The sequence below is a fragment of the Zootermopsis nevadensis genome, unplaced genomic scaffold (genome assembly GCF_977971745.1).
Source record: "Zootermopsis nevadensis isolate Lab colony 2312 unplaced genomic scaffold, Znev_1.0 Znev_ptg000022l, whole genome shotgun sequence".
NCBI classification, from domain to species: Eukaryota; Metazoa; Arthropoda; class Insecta; order Blattodea; family Termopsidae; genus Zootermopsis; species Zootermopsis nevadensis.
Genome location: NW_028259154.1, coordinates 7614669 through 7630472, shown reverse-complemented (window position 1 = coordinate 7630472; position 15804 = coordinate 7614669). Strand labels below are relative to the sequence as shown.

The 15804-nt window shown below is 38.4% G+C and overlaps 2 protein-coding genes across 10 annotated transcripts in view; one reads left to right on the top strand and one right to left on the bottom strand.

Annotated features, from left to right (window-relative positions):
* Positions 1–4693, bottom strand: part of LOC110831193 (uncharacterized) — a 44793-nt gene extending 40100 nt beyond the window's left edge. For 2 of the 8 annotated variants that reach the window (XR_015536404.1, XR_015536403.1), the window contains exons 1-2: positions 4228–4688; positions 172–333 (exon numbers count right to left, since the gene is read on the bottom strand). Coding sequence is in view for 2 of the 8 variants with exons in the window: in XM_087353503.1 (XP_087209629.1) it covers positions 172–333; positions 4228–4245 (180 nt within the window). In the remaining 6 variants the exon portion in view is untranslated. Of the gene's footprint in view, positions 1–171; positions 334–4227 lie in introns of all 8 variants that reach the window. The other 6 variants (XR_015536402.1, XR_002543498.2, XR_015536405.1 and 3 more) reach the window with 6 other exon arrangements.
* Positions 4694–12079: 7386 nt separating this feature from the next.
* On the top strand, positions 12080–14886 carry LOC147872985 (eukaryotic translation initiation factor 4E-binding protein Mextli-like). 2 transcript variants are annotated; one of them, XM_087353724.1, is made up of 3 exons: positions 12080–13086; positions 14082–14153; positions 14573–14875. In XM_087353724.1, the coding sequence occupies exons 1-2, from the start codon at positions 12879–12881 to the stop codon at positions 14120–14122; spliced, it is 249 nt and encodes an 82-aa protein (XP_087209850.1). In that variant the 5' UTR covers positions 12080–12878; the 3' UTR covers positions 14123–14153; positions 14573–14875. The 2 variants fall into 2 exon arrangements, with proteins under 2 accessions (XP_087209850.1, XP_087209849.1); XM_087353723.1 differs by having other exon boundaries at positions 14082–14886.
* Positions 14887–15804: the final 918 nt, after the last annotated feature.

Here is a 15804-nt window from a genome sequence, read left to right as displayed (position 1 = left end):
GTCTCAGCCTGAATTATGATGTAATTAGAGCCCTCTTCAGCGTCCTGAGCATTAGCAGCAATAATCTTAGGTAGACTGTCACACGTTCTGCAGATTTCTCCATCTGTATATGACACTGTTGGTTACACAGCCATGGTTCTGTGGCACAACAAAATGTTCTCACTTCCCTACCTTTCGGTGGGACTGGTGTTTGTTCCTTGTTCTTACTGCGACCAGCAGATGTACCACCACTGTACCTGGAGCTGCTACAGCAGTCGCACCACCACGCGCAGGACACCAGTAGCTATCAGCTGTTTTCATACCTTTGGTCACACTCCGATGACCACCGTTCCCCTGGAACCAACATTTTACTCTGTAGTTGTACAAGTATTAGATGTAATAATTTCTAGCAAACAAAAGACTACAAAATTTTCAACTGAATGTAAAAAATTTAATTAATATAAAAATAATGAACATCTCATGGCAAATTCCCATATGGAAGTTAGGTCTTTAAAAAATGGCCTCCCCCCAAAATCGCACTGTAATGCTAAATTGTATAAAAACAAAAATAAGAAGAAGAACAATTCAATTCGTTCACTGATGTCCTTTACAACAGCTGAGAAGCCAAATGAATGCCCCATTAAGTATATCAATGCTCCTATAGATGGTGTTGAAAGCAGAAACACATTTGGCTGCGGGAGTGATCTTGAAATTACGAAGCACAGTACAAGCAGAAAAGTCTGATTGATCCCACTGGGTATGAGCATTATGACAATCCAAAGTGGATCAGCAACCTTTAACACAGTTAACAATAAAAATGGCACAAACTTGGTTCTAAAAAGCAGTGGTGAGAGATTCAATCCAAGTAAAATATCTTCATACTTACAGTTACAAACACCATTAAAATCCCACATAACATAAAGCAGCACCAAACTATTCAGAACTAACCTACTAGATGGCTCAGAGAACCCAAAGGTTCATCACCAAATTAACAGAAGCCCTCCACCAGTCCCTGTCCTGGGCAAACAAAATCCAGGATCCTTCAACTCTCAACTCCCATCTCCCATAGATCTCACCTGAGATTATCCTTCCATCTACATCTAGGTGTCCCTGGCAGTCTCTTCCCCCCAGGCTTCCCAACCAATACCCGGTGGATAACTCTTGCCCCATCCATGCGTGCCACATGCCCCGCCTATCTCATTCTTCTTGTCTTAATCACCCTGACAATTTTGGGGGAGGAGTATAAATTTTTAAGCTCATCATTATGCAGTTTTGTCAACACCACATCCTCTTCTGTCCTAGGTCCAAATAACATCCTCAGCACCCTATTCTCGAACACCTGCAATCTGTGTTCCTCCCTCTGAGTGGGAGATCATGTTTGGAACCCACACAAAACAGGCAAAATTACTGTTTTGTACATTTTAATCTTTAGGTTCTTAGAAATCAGACAAAATATTTTGAACTAAAAAGTAGCAAGCATTTCCAGAATTTAGTCTTCTCCTAATATCCTCGGGAATATCATTATCATTTTTTACTCGATCCCAAATATCTGAACTCTGTCACACTTTCAAAGAACTTATTAACTAACTAACTAACTAACTAGATGGCTTACCGAACCCGAAGGTTCATCACCGAATTAACCAAAGCCCTCCACCGGACCCTGTCCTGAGCCAACAAAATCCAGTTTCCTTCAACTCCTATCTCCCATAGATCCCGCCTGAGATTATCCTCCCATCTACGTCTAGGTCTCCCCAGCAGTCTCTTCCTTTCAGGTTTCCCAACCAGTACCCGGTGCAAACCTCTTGTCCCATCCATGCGCGCTACATGCCCGGCCCATCTCAATCTTCTCGACTTAATCATCCTGACAATACTGGCAGAGCAGTACAGATTTTTAAGCTCGTCATTGTGCAGTTTTCTCCACACCCCATCGTCTTCCCTCTTAGGCCCAAATATCCTCCTCAACATCCGATTCTCAAACACCTGCAATCTGTGTTCCTCCCTCTGAGTGAGAGACCATGTTTCGCACCCATACAAAACAACAGGCAAGATTATTGTTTTGTATACTTTAATTTTCAGGTTCTTAGAAATCAGACGGGAAGACAAAATATTTTGAACTGAGAAGTAGCAAGCATTTCCGGAATTTAGTCTCCTCCTAACTTCCTCACGAGTATCATTTTGATTTGTTATTGTTGTTCCCAAATATTTGAACTTTGTAACCCTTTCAAAGGATTTATTAGCCACCCTAAGATAATTTTGCCCGCCTGTCTTCTGATGATGAGATACTAACATGTACTTAGTTTTTTCTGAATTTACTTCTAGCCCCACTTGTCTACTAGCCTCTAGTAAAACTTCTGCGTTCCTCTTTATTGTATTTATATCGTCCCCCAATAAATTAACATCATCAGCATATGCCAATATCTGATGTGTCCCATTCAATTGCAAACCCTCCTGCCTATCTTGGACCTTCCTGATAGCATATTCTAGCGCAAAGTTAAAGAGCAAGGGAGACAAAGCATCTCCTTGTTTTAGACCGTTCTTGATGAGGAATGTCTCAGATACATATTTACCTACTCGAATTTTGCTACAGGTTTCATTTAAGCACATTTTTATTAGACTCACTAGCTTCTTTGGTATACCAGATACTAGAGAAAAAATGGGAGTTCGGTGGGGCCATACATCAGTTATTTATAGATTTCAAAAAAGCCTATGACTCTGTGAAGAGAGAAGTGTTATATAATATTCTTATTGAATTTGGTATACCAAACAAGCTATTAAGTCCAATAAAAAAGAGCTTAAATTAAACCTGTAGCAAAATTCCTATAAGTAAATATTTATCTGACTCAATTTCCATCAATAATGGTCTGAAACAAGAAGCTTTGTCTCCCTTGCTCTCTTTAACTTTGCACTAGAATACACCATCAGGAAAGTCCAAGATAGGCAGGAATGTTTGCAGTTGAATGGGACACATCAGCTATTGGCATATGTTGATGATGTTAATTTATTCGGAGATGATATAAAAACAATAAAGAGGAACAGAGAAGTTTTACTAGAGGCTAGTAGACAGGTGGGGCTAGAAGTCAGTTCAGAAAAAAAAACTAAGTAGGTGTTAGTATCTCATCAGCAGACAGGCAGGCAGAATTTTCTAAGGGTGGCTAATGAATCCTTTGAAAGTGGGACAAAGTTCAAACATTTGGAAGCAATGATAAATCAAAATGATATTCACGATGAAGTTAGTAGGAAACTAAATTTTGGAAATGCTTTCTACTTTTCAGTTCAAAATAATTTGTCTGATTTCTAGGAACCTGAAGATTAAAATATACAAAACAATAACTTGCCTTGTTGTTTTGTATGGGTGCAAAACATGGTCTTTCACTCTGAGGGAGGAACATAGATTGCAGGTGTTTGAGAAAGGGTGTTGAGGATATTTGGGCCTAGGAGAGAATATAATGGGGTATGGAGAAAACTGCCCAGGATAGGGTTCAGTGGTGGGCTTTGGTTAATTCAGTGATGAACCTTAAAGTACTGTAAGCCATCTAGTTAGTTATGGATTCTTTGAGGAATTGCAAGGTGGAAACAACACCATCCAGTATGCAAAAACAAACTTGTGCAAAGAGGTTAGATTGCTGATGTTTTCTGATAACCTTCATGTGCTCTTGAAAAGTCAATTGTCTTGTCTTAAGGAGAAAAGCTTCCAGCATAATGTAAGTACAACTTAGTCTGTAACTTCTCCTTGAGGATCTCAAATATCAGCTTGCTAAGATGTTACATTAAAGTCACGATCGAGTCCTAGTATTGACAAAAACCTGTGTTGCATTAGCCAATTGGAGAATGAAGCTATACCTCAATTCTCCACGTCATCATAGCATGGTGCTTAGTTAAGCATCACAGATAAATTTGCATTGTCTATATAAGTTTAAAAAAACTGATGCTTGTCTCAACTTAAAAGTCTTTTATAATTATTACACAATGATTTACACTGCCTGCAGTATCTTATTCATAATTTTCTAAAAAATATATCATTTGAAAGAAAATAATTTACACAAATCTTATATTAAACGTTTTTAAGTGTGTTACTTGAATTCACATCTCAAGACCAAATACAGATTATGATGGAACAGAGATAATTCTGTGCACCTAATCCTCCTGTAAATTTCAAACACGAAACGCGATTTTGTGTAGGCCTACATATAGCAACATAAGACTATCACAAAATAAACAGAAAAATAGTGAATCTGGATTCAAAGTCACCTTAATCTTTGCTTCCATAAAAAGTACACATGAATGTAACTAAATTCCAACATGTCGACACCAGTGCATCTTTATTTTCTAATCCGTGACTCAATGTTTAACAGCACAAATAACCCTTCGTAATAACACGTTTCATATTGTTTTAACATAATGCACACTGCAAGACTCAGGAATCTTCTACTCCACAAGACATGGAGAACTTTATGCAGCATGCGATTGCGCAAACACAATTCATATTTACCAAATTCTCAACCGACATTTTAAGCGTTCGTAAAATAGAAGCCAACACAATAAATACACACAGCCACTTCAATAGTAATCTGTATCACAGTTGCCACACTCTATTACAAAGAAAACCATCGACACTAAAAAAAATATATTTTATTACGACATAACAATCTTACAGAACCACGCTACCAAGTCTAAGTATTAATGGATGTAACTTTGCAGATACGAGGAACAGTCAAAGAGCATCGTGCCAACCAAAGAGAACCAAATGTACATATTTAAAATATCTGCCATAAGTTACGTTTACTTTCTGCACTGAGTCTATTGCTTCTTATTTTTTCAGAAAAGTACATTGTAAATGAATCGTAATATAATTCTTAAAAACGATCTTCACTCTACTAATTTCATGGATTGTATGCCTTCACAAACGAATGACGCTCAGCTAACATAAGTGATGCACCAAACTGGAAGTTGGTAAACCTGGCCGTATAAAACAAACCCAAGATAATCATATGCTCTATAAGTGCTCGTGTATTTTTTCATACAGTCCTACCCCATGTACTCATTTTTTCCATCTAAAGACACAAAGATTAAAATATGAAACACTACAATTTTAACTGTTGTTTGGTATGGGAGTGAAATGTGGTCCGTCACATTCAGGGGTTTTGCATGAAAATCTCCACAGTTGGTTCCCTTCCAGTTTTATCAGGATGATGTAATCCAGGTTAAGGTTGGTGGGTCACGTAGAATGCAAGGGGGACATGATAAGTGCTTACAAAAAATTGGTTATAAAGCTTTTGAGGCCTTTTAGATCTTGGCACATAAAACATATTTTAGGGAATTAAAATCTAGATTGGACTGATCTGGTGCAGGGTAGGGACTGGCTGTGAGCTACAGCAAACTAGACAATCATTTCCATAAAGAGAAGATAATACCTTGACTAGCCAAGCCTATTATCAGCTTCTCAATAACTGTGCCCTATGGAGTATTTTAGTTGTTAAATATACAAAAGTACTTTTTTACAATTTTCTTACGAATAAAAAACAATTGGATTCATATTTCCTTGGTTGTTGTTGCCAATTTGATTCTCATATAAATGATATACAACCTTGTATAGACTTCCTCACCTTTAATATTACAGGAATAGGTTAATGTCAATGATGGACGTGCTAAATCAGGGTTGAATGTGGTTTTGATGAGAAGTAGAGGTATCATCATGACTGGTCCCTTTTCTATTATAAACAGAATGCCTCTTAAAACTGGACACACTTGCCAGTTAACTATCACAACTAGAATTCATACATTTCACCATACAACACACTCACTCATAATTTGTCAAATACAAATAAATGTTCACAATGCTTAATGTACTGCAACTTCAAACACCTCAAATTAACCTGACCCAATTTTTAAACTGCTTGCCTCAGTTTATTTATAAACTATTTATATAATTTAATTTCTTAAAGTTGGTTCCAATTCTTTTATAGTCATAAATTTGATTGATTTATGAAGAAACATCTGCTCTGTTTAATAACTGGTAACAAAACATGTGTAAGTTTAAAAATCTTGGAAGACCACAGCTTCTAAAACACCCTTCTCAGTTTCTCATTTGATTTAAAATTCCTCACAACTCATTGGAAGATTTCAGTGAGTCCCTTCTACTTATGAGGCTTCACCCCTCAGAGAACATCTCTGATTGGCTGGCTTCTCACAATGTACACTTTTGACCGTTGAAATCAAGGAAAGCCCTGCACCTTTGCCTTTATCCATTTTCCTTTAATTGTAGTTTAGCCAGTCTGTCACAGTTGAATCAAATGACAGGTCCAACTTGCATGCGATGAGTTCGTAACTGTGTCCTTGACTGCTAGCTCTGTGCAATGTATACACTTTATAATCCTATATAAAAACATCCAATAATATTGCAGAAAAATGAGTAACAAACAGAAAGAATCATTCAGAACAGCCGCACTTGTTTCGGATCGCTGCATGTTCATTTGATCTATCGGAGACCACTGGTTTGTCTTGCAGTCGTATCTTTCAGCCGTTCTGTGATCCTGATGATAATCGTAACCACCTATGGCGTACACTGAATGTCGCAGAACTTCCATCATTACACTGGATCTGAAACGAAAAAGTACTCGCTCTGCTATGCTCATTTATTGCTGATGGAGACGTATATATATTGGTCAGCAAGGGCGTATCCCGGGTACAATATGTGTACTTCGTACTTTGTATCGATAAGAATGTTCTATAATGTTCTAAAGTTTTTGTGAGTTTCTCCTCTGACACTTGCCTCACTCCCGGACTTTGGCTGATGCTTATTAATTATTTTTGAAATGGTACATATGAGGGGTGACAGTGTCAAAATGTCACAATGTCACCTTTTCCTTATTAATTATGAAACTAGGATAACATCGGCGACAGTCCGAGTTACATAATTCGGTAACAGTGTTCACATACAAGACTTAATATTCATATGCTGCAACTAGCAACTAATATCATACCACCTGATATAACAATATTATATTACCTACAATAATAACATCCTATAAACTACTATGCAATTAAAACACAACAGTGGACCGAAATTGCTACACCATAGTGGGTGACCGGGCCTACCGCACTCGACAAAGACCGTGAGAAATTAACTTCGAGCATAGTTGGAATTATGAGAGGCGGAGGAAACAGGAAGACCCGAAGAGAAGCTCTCGTCAAGTACGACAAACAAATGTAAGATTTTTGATCAGCAGCTGACATTTCAGTTTCGTACGATGGTAAAGACACATGTAAGATTTGAGGTTTCCAGATTGGTGAGTATGAAGATTTCTGTCCTCTGGGTTTTGCGCTGTGTAGTCTGGTCGATGTTAACCATGATCTCTGAAACGTTGGTTAACATGGACTAGACTACACAGCGCAACAACCCAGTAAAGTAAGTAAAATAAAAGTGAAGCATCACACTACATACCATGCAGGCACTTGGAAGAAGTAGTGGTACAGCTCGTACTCTTACTTGACCTCGGTACTAGACAGGGGTGAGTGGTCAGCATCGCGCCTTGGCCGCGCTTTTACCTCCGGGAAAGGACCCCGGTGCCCTTTGGACAGGAGGCTGGGTGGGGCAGAGGCTTGAGGAATAATCCTCTTCCCCTTCAGAGAAAGGAGGCAGAAATCTTCGTAAAGACAGATGTTGGTCAACGAAGTGGCCGAAGCATGAAAATCCCCGCCCCCATTTTCGTCTTCTGATTAAGCCTAGAACGCAGAGTTTACTTCCAAGACATGTCTCCGACGTAAGTCCAACTTCAAATTTGCTCTTCTTACTTACCCAGTTTTGACGAAATTTGTCCGCATTTTAGCTATTCTGTCCTGAGACACTACGGAAGGATCGGTGGGTCCCAGAACGTCACTAATGTTTTGTGAAATTCCAGTGTCTATTTAGCGCCCCGCTCGCCCGTGCGTGATGTCGGCCATGTTTCTTGCAGTCAGCTACCACATGGTGACTGATGAGTAGCGGTCGGTCAGTGCACACAATTTCTCGCCCAACGCATGACAATGAACGGAATAGCAACAAAATCCATGCAGCATTTGGATGGCGAAGAAAGAAGCTGATAGGAAGCCCTGTTTTCGAAGTTGGTGTCTGTAAGAATATCAAAGGAGCAATTTCCTTTTGGCGTTGTCTAACATTCATTTATTTAGAGAAATGAAAGTGATTACAACTCATGTTTGTATAATCTGTGGTAACATCCGTCGCTAGGCATGGTGACCACGATGTAGTTCAAGATTAGCTATAGGTATTTGTTTCTGGCCCATTAGGGGGCATAAGACAAACATCCAAATTGAAGATGCCTGTCTTGTGTGTTATTGCTTTTCTATTGTTTTCTCTGCTTCGTGATGACGATTATAATAACATACCGATAAATTGCCTGAACTAGGCAGAACGCCGTCTTTTTTCCGTGCCCTTTCTTGAAATGAGTTTTACTTAAATGTTCAAATAAACACTGATAATTATCAGTGTTTTTTTCCCGAAAGCTTACTCGTGCAATATTTCTCTTGTTGTTTAGACTACATATTTCTGCTATTACATAACCATCATCAGGTCTGTTCTTAAATTACTGCATCATTTCTTAGCAGCATAAAATGTTACACTTGTTACAATTATTCAGTTTAATTTAAAAATTTTCAAACACTTTTTGTGTATATATATATATAAATCTTTGGGCTGTAACAGCATTTGAAAACAAAAATTTGCACGTAGATGATGGACACCAATGTTTAATAGTCCAAAAGATCTCAATATTGTATCCTTAATGCTATCAGACTATACTTTGAAGTGTTAAGACATGTTTTTCTTATTTTTAAATCCTATTCCTAGGATTGTGCAGTGACAAAAATTATTATGCCAGTGCTATATTTTCTTCAGGCATACAGAATTTGCACATATTTTTTTGTGTTTTTGTGAAAATTTGTGTCTTTTTCCTGAGAGTTTTCACAGATCTTCATATTTGTTACCAATTTTTATAATGTATATTAACCTTTTAGTTATGCTCACTCTTGGGGACAAAGTTCTCCACATGTGTCTAATAGCGGAGTTGACAAACCTGTGTAGAATTTTGTTTGGAAAATCTCAAGGCAAAGATTATTTGAGGGTGTTAGGTATGCATGGGAACAAAATGTTGAAGTGAATCTTAATAAATATAGGTTGTGAGGGCATGGAGTGAAATTAGCAGACTCAGGATAAGTTCCAGTGCAGACCCTTATGGACCTTTAGGTTGAATACAAGCCGGGAATTTCTTGATAAATAGAGTGATTATAAAGTTCTCAAGTAACACCATGTACCATGAACTTACGTAACTGTGGATGGGGGGATATCCTCTGAGTACAGAAAGCTGTCAGTCTATGACTAATTTGATGCTGGTCTTAAAATTCTAGTTACTGTAAATGGGTATTTAACATAGACAAAAAAATTGCTATTTACAGCTAGCAACTCTTTTTGTTGATTCTCTTTAAACATCTAAATATTTTGAGCTGAACACTGCCACTTTTTACTGCTCTGTACTTCCCATTTTTGAATAATGTAATTGGTGGATAACATGAAGTTACAGGTTTGGAAGCTGATTGCAATGCACAGCTTTGTTACAGTCCTCAGCTCCTTGGAAGATGGATATGTCAGACATTTCTTACAGGTTAATTTGAAAGAAGTGGGCCATACTTAGGCACAGGAGCATGAGGCCTCAGCCTGGGGCCCCACAGATTTAGGGGACCCCCCAATAAAGTTAATTTTGACAAAAGTAAAAAGAATCACGAATTTTACTGCATACAAATTATACAATGATAAATGTCAGGGTCATGCAAAAGTACTTGAGGCCCGGGTTCAAGAATAAATCGGCATCCCCTTGAGATAAGAAAATATTAAACTGCACCGCAATGAGTAAACCAAGTCGGGAGACCGGGCCACCCCAAATATTTCTTTTGTCTTATTGTGTGGAGGTTTCTGTATTTCTGTGGCAACCAATGACAAAATTATATTATTATTTCTAATTAAAAATATTAAACGTTTTGTGCTTTATCGATCGGAGCCCCAGTACGCCGCACTCAGCGCGCAACCCCCCCCCCCCTTTTGCATGGCTCTGATAAAGACGGTATTTTTTTTACAAAAAGAGGATGTGAAATGAGGAACTACTTTTGAAAGGGTAGCGGACGCTAGTCATGAAAGTTAGAAACACGGCGATGGTAGTCGTTGCACTGACCACATGATGAACCGGCAAAGCCATATGGCTGGTCATCATACCCTCACAGGCTATTGCGACACAGAGTTTAGTTTAGTATCGTTCTTTATATTTTGCAGTATTACAACGTTTGTGTTCAAACAGATTGGTTAAAATAATTTTTTTTGACGTAAATACATCTATACGGAAGGGTCATTCGGCAAAGAAGTGTAACAAAAATGTGTAAGATCCGTATCAACAAATCGACAACAATGGCCACCTGTTGTTGCAATGTTATATTACCTAGGAAACGTCATCTGTTTACTCGGCATTGTTGTGTTACATTACTGCCGTCAACAATCCGCGCTCGTTATTGCGGAAAGAGCTGAGCTGTGAATCGCTTGTACGAGGTGCGATCGGAAAGTTTCAAGACTGTGTCAATAGAGGGCGAACCGGATGTAGTACGAGCTTCTGCCGCTAGGGGGTGCGGCCTACATTCATAGTGAATCAGTGTGCCAGCCGACATCATCGAATTAGCATTTGTTTCTTATCAAATCTAAAACTTCTTGATGATGGTGAAGAGTCAATTGAATAAAAATTTTCTTGGATATTATCCATCGTCTAGTAAATATAAAACGTAAAACGACGTTTCGGAGATGGGACTCTCTCTACCGTCTTCAGGTTCCTAATCCCTATCTCCGGACCAATCCGGAGATAGGGATTAGCTCTATCTAGTGGGCCCAACTGTGTAGGAACCTGAAGACGGTAGATAGAGTCCCATCTCCGAAACGTCGTTTTACGTTTTATATTTACTAGACGATGGATAATATCCAAGAAAATTTTTATTCATTTGTTTCTTAGTTACGGGCATTTTGGTAGTGCATTACACCGACCCTCCTGCGATTTCGGAATGGCGTGTGCATCAAATTTTGCCAAAGACTCGCCAAAACGGCTACGGAAACCTATGAAATGCAAAAGCAAGCATTTGGGGAGTCCCCAATGGGTCGTGCACAAACTTTTGTGTGGCATTCACGTTTTAAAAATGGCCGAACCTCTGTCGATGATGACGAGCGTTCTGGACGACCATCTTCGAGCACAACGCCCAAAAATGTTACGAAGATTCGGCAGGCCATTCACGAAGATCGACGTCGTACCATCAACGACTTGTGCGACATTGTTGGGATAGGCTATGGGACCTGTCAGCTGATTCTAAAGGAAGAACTCCACATGCGACGCATCATGATAACGCGCCAGCGCACACCGCCCTCAAAGTTCGGCAGTTTTTGGCCTCAAACACCATGGCCGTCATCCCGCACCCTCCTTATTCGCCGGATTTAACTCCGTGTGCCTTCTTCCTCTTCCCAAAGATGAAAATTCAGCTAAAGGGGAGGAGATTTGAGACGATAGAAGAGATTCAGGCAGAATCGCAGATGGTGCTTGACAGGCTGACAAAGAAAGATTTCCAGGGATGCTTCCAGGCTTGACAGCGGCGCTGGGATTGTTGTGTTCACTCCCAGGGGAACTACTTCGAGGGTGATGGATGAATTTAATATCTGAGATAAGTGTACGGGTTTTTATAGGCGCAGTCTTGAAACTTTCCGATCGCACCTCGTAGAAGAAGTGCGCCGTAGACTAGATAATTTTGACATTACATTTCCTTACGTTACATTACATTTCCTTACATTACATTACATTTCATTTCATTACATTAAATTACATTTCCTTACTTTACATTACATTCAGCTACCTTCCTGTCATTGTATTTATTGCTTAAATATAATTTAAATGCAGAGACGTATTTACGTCAGATTCTCCGGAACCGTGGTTTCACTGTCAATTTTTTCTGATTGTATTTATATATGCTTTACACACACACACACTCCCCCCCTCTCTCTCTCACTCACTCTCTCTGGTGTCTTTAAAGGGGACCCCGCAAGAGCTTAGTGCCTTGGGCCCAAAGATGTGCAAGTACGGTCCTGTTAGTGTGTACATTATTCAAGTGATTTTGAGTAACTTGATCCTATTTGACATGAGTTTAATCATTGTAGTTTGGAAGTAAGTTAGAGTTGTACCAGAAATTAGGTACTTTAATGAAACCTTTAGTAATAACTTAAAAGTTAATCTGAAATATTGTGTTTTTTACAATTATTTCATAATGAAACATGTTAAAAATTGTGCAGTGACTCCATGTGAAACTAAAAGTGTTATTTCATAATGAAACACATATGAAAATTGTTAAAAGTGTTTGGCTGCAACTTGAATTCACATTTAAGCATGACATATCAAGCAGGTGGAGATTGATTCAGATTAATCTGTGGCATAAAACATTTTTTGAAGGAGAGCATTTCTGTTATCTGCAGCTCAGCATGTATTATAATGAGTAGTAAAGGAAGATGAAAAAAACATAAGCAAAAATAGTGGATAACGACCTTGCTTAAACAAAAAACAAAGCCAACATTTCTTGCAAACCTTAGTATGAATGGTGGAAGTGGGTTTTGAAATTTTATGACACGCATTAGATATTGAATTGCTTGTGACTTTCTGTGGTGGTGTTGAAGAGTTCAGTGTTGCTAATGTAGATTTGATTGAATTTGTGGTAGTACTGTTTAAATTGTGGGTTCTAGTGCAAGAAAGGTAGTTTAGAATAATACACAATTAAAATATTAACATTTACTGCTGTTCACTTGGCATTCTTTTTGATTGTACTTGTTGTAGAATCAAGACATGCTACCAGTACCGGATACACCAACCCTTCTTTCTAAGGCGTCTCCCTTACTTGGTACTTCGTCCTCCCCGACACAATCACAAGCATTGCTCCTGAGCTCTGGTGAGATTATAAAAACTTCAGGAAAATTTGCCAAGCCAACCAAGATACCAGGCAAGAATTACTGCAAGGATGAGGTTGTGATCCGCAATTCAGACTCCGGGAAAGGTTAGTATCATATGCTTTTTTCTTTTCTTTATGATACTAGGGCAAATCATTGTATCTATAATTCAACTACTAATAAGTAGTTGAAATAAAGTAGTATTATTGAAAGGAAATACATTTGCAACTTTTGATTTTATAGCAGTCAGTTATATTTATTTTATATATTTATTTAGTGTTCTATCTGACGACAGGTCTGTATGAACAGGATCCTTCCATCCTTTTCTCGGACTGGGACCTGTTCATATACATTCTTGGCAGATGATCCAGAAGTGGTTTGCCATTGCCTTCTTCTGTGTGAGTGTGAATGGAGTAATTGTTTGGATGCCACGGAGAAACCGGGGAAGCCCCCGGAGGAAAACTCCGTGTTGCCTAGACCACGGCCTTGCACAACAGAAGTTATAAATTCGGGTACCGCCAGGAATCGAACCCGAGACCCCAGGATTACAAGGCCAGCGTTCTAACCGCTAGACCACCGTGGATTTAAATCACATCTCCCTATATAATAAATCCCTTTTGCAATGGGACTGACTAAACTTATTTGTTTTGAAGTAATTCGTACCAATTAGAACACAAAGATTTCCACTGACAAATGTGAGTTTCCCATGGACAAATTGTGGAAGGATCCTGTTCATATGGACCTGTCGTCAGACAGAACACTAAATAATAATAAAAAAATATTATTTGGCTGCAAGACAGCCTTTCTGTCTGTGGTTGCCAGTTTAGCAGTATGCTAGTGCAGCATGTGTAGAGCTGGACTGCACATAATATGTGATACAGGAATGATGAAGGTTAATTTGAACTAGACTAATACAACATACCAAAAGAAATTTGGACCGAGAAGTTTTATTGACTGTTTTGCTGGAAAGCAGGCAAGGATCTTAGTTCTATTATAGTCCAAATACAAGGTAGATGAAATCAGGATATCCTGAAGTAAAGTTTCACTGTGTAGATGGACTGATTTAAAAAGTGTACTTTGATGTTTTCTTAATTTGGTGTAGTGATGGGCATCAAAGGACGACGTGTTCATATGATTGAGTAGCTGAGAGAGACCATCATTTCATTTCAGCGAGGTAAAACCCTAACGTACGCTCGCTTTAGGTCTGACCAGAGTTATATAACGATTTGCATTGTGTTTTCTGTGGCATGGACTAATATAAATTGATTGTTGTTGTATGAGTTGGCTACTAGCATATGTTGAACTAACATGACATCTATTGTGACTACTGTTTACTGCCTTCTAATTATGTGAATGTCCATATTGCTTGGTGTCTATTCAAACATCACAGTCAGAGTAGAATAATATTATGACTTAAGTTAATTACCTAACTTTTGTATTACAAATCAGTCCCCCAGTATTATGTTTATCTTACAACAGTTTGATATTCTGCTAGAAGCAATCAATTGATTATATTTCTTGGAACTGTTTATGAAAGAGTTGTTTAATAAAAGTTAATAAAAGGCTGCCCAACATACTTTGCCGCACTCACAGGGAATGCAGTATATACCGGGGACTCTCAGACCCAATTTGTCCTTGACGTATCCGAGAATATGGATACTCTTCCTGGCTGGGAAAATGTAGTGCAGCTCAGAGCCCGCATAGTGCAGTTGTGCCGTGCGCTATCTGAAGACTTGTGTCGAAAAGTGGTGACGAACATGAGGGTTCGTTTGCAAGAGGTTGTGAGGAAAAGCAGCGGTCGTATTGAACACGTTATTCATTAGGAACAATTTTCCAGGCTATAGTGATTAATTCTATTCCAATTTTGTACTACTTTTATAAAAATAAAAATGTGTTATATGTAAAACAAATAGTATGACATTTCATGCGCCATCCTGTACTTATTGGTAATCACTATTTCTCTCCCGACACAAAGGATGACAAGTTAAATAATTATATAAGTTTTTTAGAAAAATCTTTAACTTTCACATCTTCTTGCTTGGAGACTTTAATGCCCCTGGTTTCGATTGGAATTGCGGTTTGTCATCCGCAAATTGTCATTATTATGCCAAGTTGAAAGGAGATGTGATGTACTCTTTCAGTTGTTTCCTTGGCTTAAGTCAATACAATCACTCATATGATGGCATCAACTTATTTGACCTTGTTTTTACAAATTTTGCAGATATTACTGTTAATCCAGCTGAATATGGCATTGTTCAGTCGGATCAATACCATCCTCCCGTAGTATTCTTTGTGTAGTGTCTTCGTGTAGTTCCAAACAATCCAATAATATCCCTTTTAAAAGATACTCCTTTGGGGACTATCTAATGTTATATGAGGCCTGATTCAATCATGCCTGGACTCCTTTGTATAAAGAATCTTGTGTTGATGCTGCTGTTGCTAGGCTAAATACCGCCGTATCCAATGCCATGGAGTCAGCAATTCTGTCTGAATTAATTAATATAAATAAGTTTTCCTCTTGGTTTTCTGCCAAACTTAAATTTTATATCAGAAAGAAAGATTAATTTTATAGACGTCGTAAACTTGTGAAAACATCTATAAAGTCCGACAGACTTGCATGGCTCAAATTTATTGATGAAAACCTTAAATAAAATCCTAAGCATTTTTGGAAATATGTATCTAATTTTAGGAAGAAATATGCTGCTTTGTTGCAATTAGAAGTAAACGGTGCTTTTATAACTACGCCTTATGAAATTGCCAATGCTTTTTCCAATCATTATCAATCTGCACATACAAATTCTTGTTCTGGTTATTTTCCCTCCATC

What these genes read in the sequence shown, in the direction of transcription:
- LOC147872985 (XM_087353723.1), top strand. Translation starts at nt 12,879, where the DNA reads ATGCTACCAGTACCGGATACACCAACCCTTCTTTCTAAGGCGTCTCCC. An exon ending in CAATTCAGACTCCGGGAAAG is followed by an intron (nt 13,087 to 14,081) that starts GTTAGTATCATA and finishes AATTTGGTGTAG; the next exon opens with TGATGGGCATCAAAGGACGA.